This window comes from Oncorhynchus masou, unplaced genomic scaffold, assembly GCF_036934945.1.
Source record: "Oncorhynchus masou masou isolate Uvic2021 unplaced genomic scaffold, UVic_Omas_1.1 unplaced_scaffold_736, whole genome shotgun sequence".
Lineage (NCBI taxonomy): Eukaryota > Metazoa > Chordata > Actinopteri > Salmoniformes > Salmonidae > Oncorhynchus > Oncorhynchus masou.
This window is the reverse complement of record NW_027013815.1, coordinates 70,001-76,804: the sequence shown is the minus strand read 5'-3', so window position 1 is coordinate 76,804 and position 6,804 is coordinate 70,001. Positions and strand designations below refer to the sequence as shown.

The following is a 6,804-nucleotide window of genomic DNA, read 5'->3' as shown; positions in this document are numbered from 1 at the left end:
AGGGAATAGGGTGCCGTTCTGAACTAAAATGGTGCACTACGTTAGGGAATAGGGTACCACTCTGGTCTAAAGTAGTGCACTCCATAGGGAATAGGGTGTCATTCTGGTCTAAAGTAGTGCACTACGTTAGGGAATAGGGTGCCGTTCTGGTCTAAAGTAGTGCACTCCATAGGGAATAGGGTGTCATTCTGGTCTAAAGTAGTGCACTACGTAGGGAATAGGGTGTCGAATAGGGTGCCATTCTGGTCTAAAGTAGTGCACTACGTAGGGAATAGGGTGCCATTCTGGTCTAAAGTAGTGCACTCCATAGGGAATAGGGTGTCGAATAGGGTGCCATTCTGGTCTAAAGTAGTGCACTACGTAGGGAATAGGGTGCCACTCTGGTCTAAAGGGTGTTGTTCTGGTCTAAAGTAGTGCACTACGTAGGGAATAGGGTGTCGTTCTGGTCTAAAGTAGTGCACTACGTAGGGAATAGGGTGCCATTCTGGTCTAAAGTAGTGCACTACGTTAGGGAATGGGGTGCCATTCTGGTCTAAAGTAGTGCACTACGTAGGGAATAGGGTGTCGAATAGGGTGCCATTCTGGTCTAAAGTAGTGCACTACATAGGGAATAGGGTGCCATTCTGGTCTAAAGTAGTGCACTACGTAGGGGAATAGGGTGCCATTCTGGTCTAAAGGGTGTTGTTCTGGTCTAAAGTAGTGCACTACGTAGGGAATAGGGTGCCACTCTGGTCTAAAGTAGTGCACTACGTAGGGAATAGGGTGTCAAATAGGGTGTCGTTCTGGTCTAAAGTAGTGCACTCCGTAGGGAATAGGGTGCCATTCTGGTCTAAAGTAGTGCACTACGTAGGGAATAGGGTGCCATTCTGGTCTAAAGTAGTGCACTACGTAGGGAATAGGGTGTCGTTCTGGTCTAAAGTAGTGCACTACGTAGGGGAACAGGATACCATGCATTCACAGTGTTCCCGCTGTAGCTTTGTCTTGCTTGGCTGCAGCCCCCAAAAAGACCTTTGTTGTTTCTGTGAAATTTGGTTTGGTCACAGTGTCAAGGCACTGTGTTCTATTAGACAAGGACATGGCTGTTGGTCTGGGAGGAGGAGGAGAGGAGAGGAGAGGAGAGGAGGGGGAGGGGGAGGGGGAGGAGAGTAGAGGAGGAGAGGAGAGGAGAGGAGAGTAGAGGAGGAGAGGAGAGGGAGAGGAGAGGAGAGGAGAGTAGAGGAGAGGAGAGGAGGGGGAGGGGGAGGGGGGAGGAGGAGGGGAGGGGGGGGGGGAGGAGGGGGAGGAGGGGGGGGGGGGGGAGGGAGGAGAGGAGAGGAGTGGAGAGGAGGGGGAGGGGGAGGGAGGAGGAGGAGGAGAGTAAGAGAGGGAGGAGGAGAGAGGGAGAGGAGGAAAGGAAAGGAGGAATAGGAGGAGAGGAGGAGAGGAAGAGAGGGAGGTACAGGATATATATAAACGCTCCTGGATATTGTGAGGTTAACAACCAAGAAACTCGGATTCCTCCGTCCTGGGTATTAGTCAGGCAGCGAAAAGATGTTAATCTGGTTCAGAGAGTTAATGGGAATGAGGCAGATATTAGGAATGAGATCACATTTCTGGACTCAGAACCACCACTGACCAGGAATGAGGCAGATATTAGGAATGAGATCACATTTCTGGACTCAGAACCACCACTGACCAGTAATGAGGCAGATATTAGGAATGAGATCACATTTCTGGACTCAGAACCACCACTGCCCAAGAATGAGGCAGATATTAAGAATGAGATCACATTTCTGGACTCAGAACCACCACTGACCAGGAATGAGGCAGATATTAGGATGAGATCACATTTCTGGACTCAGAAGCACCACTGACCAGGTATGTGTCCCAAATGGCACCCTAGTCCCTACATGTATTTATTTTATTTGACCTTTATTTTACTAGGCAAGTCAGTGAAGAACAAATTCTTATTTTCAATGACGGCCTCCCAGGGAACAGTGGGTTAACTGCCTGCCTGTTAACTGACATAGTGCCCTCCTTTAGACCCTATTCTCTACATAGTGCACTCCTTTAGACCCTAATCTCTACATAGTGCCCTCCTTTAGACCCTATTCTCTACATAGTGCACTCCTTTAGACCCTATTCTCTACATAGTGCCCTCCTTTAGACCCTATTCTCTACATAGTGCCCTCCTTTAGACCCTATTCTCTATATAGTGCACTCCTTTAGATCCTATTCTCTACATAGTGCCCTCCTTTAGACCCTATTCTCTACATAGTGCACTCCTTTAGACCCTATTCTCTACATAGTGCCCTCCTTTAGACCCTATTCTCTACATAGTGCACTCCTTTAGACCCTATTCTCTACATAGTGCCCTCCTTTAGACCCTATTCTCTACATAGTGCCCTCCTTTAGACCCTATTCTCTATATAGTGCACTCCTTTAGATCCTATTCTCTACATAGTGCCCTCCTTTAGACCCTATTCTCTACATAGTGCCCTCCTTTAGACCCTATTCTCTACATAGTGCCCTCCTTTAGACCCTATTCTCTACATAGTGCCCTCCTTTAGACCCTATTCTCTAAATAGTGCCCTCCTTTAGACCCTATTCTCTACATAGTGCACTCCTTTAGACCCTATTCTCTACATAGTGCACTCCTTTAGACCCTATTCTCTACATAGTGCCCTCCTTTAGACCCTATTCTCTACATAGTGCACTCCTTTAGACCCTATTCCCTACACAGTGCACTAGTTTTGACCCTATTCCCTATATAGTCCACTACTTTTGGTTGTAGTCCCATAGGGTCTTGGTAAATGTTGTGCATTTTGTAGTAATTGTCATTTGGGACGAAGCCAGAGATCGCTCATCTCACAGAGGTGTGACAAATGGAGGCAAAATAGATGCTGAGTGACTAATTAGTAACGTGGCATGGAGAAGGACTGAGATGGGCTGGAGGACAGATAACCAGGAGGACTGATGTGGGCTGGAGGTCAGGCTGCTAGGAGGACTGAGATGGGCTGGAGGTCAGGCTACCATGAGGACAATGAGATGGGCTGGAGGTCAGGCTACCAGGAGGACAATGAGATGGGCTGGAGGTCAGGCTACCATGAGGACAATGAGATGGGCTGGAGGTCAGGCTACCATGAGGACAATGAGATGGGCTGGACGTCAGGCTACCATGAGGACAATGAGATGGGCTGGAGGTCAGGCTACCAGGAGGACAATGAGATGGGCTGGAGGTCAGGCTACCAGGAGGACAATGAGATGGGCTGGAGGTCAGGCTACCATGAGGACAATGAGATGGGCTGGAGGTCAGGCTACCAGGAGGACAATGAGATGGGCTGGAGGTCAGGCTACCAGGAGGACAATGAGATGGGCTGGAGGTCAGGCTACCAGGAGGATAATGAGATGGGCTGAAGGTCAGACTACCAGGACAATGAGATGGGCTGGAGGTCAGGCTACCAGGAAGATAATGAGATGGGCTGAAGGTCAGGCTACCAGGACAATGAGATGGGCTGGAGGTCAGGCTACCAGGAGGACAATGAGATGGGCTGGAGGTCAGGCTACCAGGAGGATAATGAGATGGGCTGAAGGTCAGGCTACCAGGACAATGAGATGGGCTGGAGGTCAGGCTGCTAGGAGGACAATGAGATGGGCTGGAGGTCAGGCTACCATGAGGACAATGAGATGGGCTGGAGGTCAGGCTGCTAGGAGGACAATGAGATGGGCTGGAGGTCAGGCTGCTAGGAGGATAATGAGATGGGCTGGAGGTCAGGCTACCAGGAGGACAATGAGATGGGCTGGAGGTCAGGCTACCAGGAGGACAATGAGATGGGCTGGAGGTCAGGCTGCTAGGAAGATAATGAGATGGGCTGAAGGTCAGGCTACCAGGACAATGAGATGGGCTGGAGGTCAGGCTACCAGGAGGACAATGAGATGGGCTGGAGGTCAGGCTACCAGGAGGATAATGAGATGGGCTGGAGGTCAGGCTACCAGGACAATGAGATGGGCTGGAGGTCAGACTGCTAGGAGGATAATGAGATGGGCTGAATGTCAGGCTACCAGGACAATGAGATGGGCTGGAGGTCAGGCTGCTAGGAGGACAATGAGATGGGCTGGAGGTCAGGCTACCGGGAGGATAATGAGATGGGCTGAAGGTCAGGCTACCAGGACAATGAGATGGGCTGGAGGTCAGACTGCTAGGAGGATAATGAGATGGGCTGAAGGTCAGGCGGTGTGGTGGTGGTGGTGGTGTGGTGGTGGTGGTGGTGTGGTGGTGTGGTGGTGTGGTGGTGGTGTGGTGGTGTGGTGGTGTGGTGGTGGTGTGGTGGTGTGATGGTGGTGTGGTGGTGTGGTGGTGGTGGTGGTGGTGTTATGGTGTGGTGGTGGTGTGGTGGTGTGGTGGTGGTGTGGTGGTGTGATGGTGGTGTGGTGGTGTGGTGTGGTGGTGGTGTGGTGGTGGTGTGGTGGTGTGGTGGTGTGGTGGTGGTGTGGTGTGGTGGTGGTGGTGTGGTGGTGTGGTGGTGCGGTGGTGTGGTGGTGTGGTGGTGGTGTGGTGGTGTGTGGTGTGGTGTGGTGTGGTGGTGTGGTGGTGTGGTGGTGGTGTGGTGGTGTGGTGGGTGGTGGTGGGTGGTGGTGTGGTGGTGGTGTGGTGTGGTGGTGTGGTGGTGTGGTGTGATGGTGGTGTGGTGGTGTGGTGGTGGTGTTGTGGTGGTGTGGTGGTGGTGTGGTGGTGGTGTGGTGGTGGTGTGGTGTGGTGGTGGTGGTGGTGTGGTGGTGGTGTGGTGTGGTGGTGGTGTGTTGGTGGTGTGGTGGTGTGGTGGTGGTGTGGTGGTGGTGGTGTGGTGGTGTGGTGTGGTGGTGGTGTGGTGGTGTGGTGTGGTGTGGTGGTGGTGTGGTTGTGTGGTGTGGTGGTGGTGTGGTGGTGTGGTGGTGGTGTGGTGGTGTGGTGGTGGTGTGGTGGTGGTGTGGTGGTGTGGTGGTGTGGTGGTGGTGTGGTGGTGGTGTGGTGTGTTTGTGTGTGGTGTGGTGGTGGTGTGTGGTGTGGTGGTGTGGTGGTTTGGTGGTGGTTTGGTGGTGGTGTGGTGGTGGTGGTGTGGTGGTGTGGTGGTGGTGTGGTGGTGTGGTGGTGGTGGTGTGGTGGTGGGGGTGTGGTGGTGTGGTGGTGGTGTGTGGTGGTGGTGTGGTGGTGGTGGTGTGGTGGTGGTGGTGGTATGGTGGTGTGGTGGTGGTGTGGTGGTGGTGTGGTGGTGTGGTGGTGGTGTGGTGGTGGTGGTGTGGTGGTGGTGTGGTGTGGTGTGGTGTGGTGGTGGTGGTGGTGTGTGGTGGTGGTGTGGTGGTGGTGGTGTGGTGGTGTGGTGGTATGGTGGTGGTGTGGTGGTGGTGGTGGTGGTGTGGTGGTGGTGGTGGTGTGGTGGTGGTGTGGTGTGGTGTGGTGGTGTGGTGTGGTGTGGTGGTGTGGTGTGGTGGTGGTGTGGTGGTGGTGGTGGTGTGGTGTGGTGGTGGTGTGGTGGTGGTGGTGGTGGTGTGGTGGTGTGGTGGTGTGGTGGTGGTGTGGTGGTGTGGTGGTGTGGTGGTGTGGTGGTGGTGTGGTGGTGGTGTGGTGGTGTGGTGGTGTGGTGGTGGTGTGGTGTGGTGTGTGTGGTGGTGTGTGGTGGTGTGGTGGTGGTGGTGGTGTGGTGGTGGGTGGTGGTGGTGGTGGTGGTGGTGGTGGTGGGTGGTGGTGGTGGTGTGGTGGTGGTGGTGGTGTGGTGGTGGTGGTGGTGTGGTGGTGGTGGGTGTGGTGGTGGTGTGGTGGTGGTGTGGTGGTGGTGTTATTTCCTGAACATAATAAATATATTTTTCATCTTGAAAAAGCAAAAGGCTTTTAAAACATAAACACCTGCGAGATCGTCTGAATCCCCCTGATGGGTTTTAGCTTAAGACGAGAAAAGGCTTGTTAGTTCTTCATTCTGCGTGTTTTGATGAATAAGAATTAGGTTTTTTTGTTGTCAAATCTGCTTTAAACCACAGCGAGCTCATTGAAATGTAGTTCTCTTTTTCTTAAAATATAATTTTTTTACATTTTATGCCCTTATTCTCCCCAAATTCGTGGTATCCAATTATTAGTAGTTACTATCTTGTCTCATCACAACTCCCTTATGGGCTCTGGAGAGACGAAGGTCGAAAGCCATGCGTCCTCCGATACACAACCCAACCAAGCCGCACTGCTTCTTAACACAGCGCGCATCCAACCCGGAAGCCAGCCGCACCAATGTGTCGGAGGAAACACCGTGGCCCTTAGCGACCTTTTCAGCGTGAGCTGAGCCCGGCCCGCCACAGGAGTCGCTAGTACGTGATGAGACAAGTATACCCCTGCCGGCCAAGCCCTCCCTGACCCGGACGACGCTAGGCCAGTTGTGCGCTGCCCCATGGACCTCCCTGTCGCGGCCGGCTGTGACAGAGCCTGGGATCGAACCCAGAGTCTCTGGTGGCACAGCTGGCACTGTGATGCAGTGCCTTAGACCACTAAGGAGGCCGGGGAAGGTAGCTTTCTGATGATATCGTCTGGTGGCTGGTGACGGGCAACAAGAGGGTGGCTGGTGACGGGCAACAAGAGGGTGGCTGGTGACGGGCAACAAGAGGGTGTCTGGTGACGGGCAACAAGAGGGTGGCTGGTGACGGGCAACAAGAGGGTGGCTGGTGACGGGCAACAAGAGGGTGGCTGGTGACGGGCAACAAGAGGGTGGCTGGTGATGGGCAACTAGAGGGTGGCTGGTGATGGGCAACTAGAGGGTGGCTGGTGACGGACAACAAGAGGGGGGCTGGGCTGGTGACAGACAACAA

General features: G+C 53.4%; 1 protein-coding gene across 1 annotated transcript; it reads left to right on the top strand.

The window, feature by feature from the left end:
* Nucleotides 1–2,955: 2,955 nt before the first annotated feature.
* LOC135537268 (keratin-associated protein 6-2-like) lies at nt 2,956–3,396 on the top strand. The gene has a single exon (XM_064963460.1). The coding sequence runs from the start codon at nt 2,956–2,958 to the stop codon at nt 3,394–3,396; it is 441 nt and encodes a 146-aa protein (XP_064819532.1).
* Nucleotides 3,397–6,804: the final 3,408 nt, after the last annotated feature.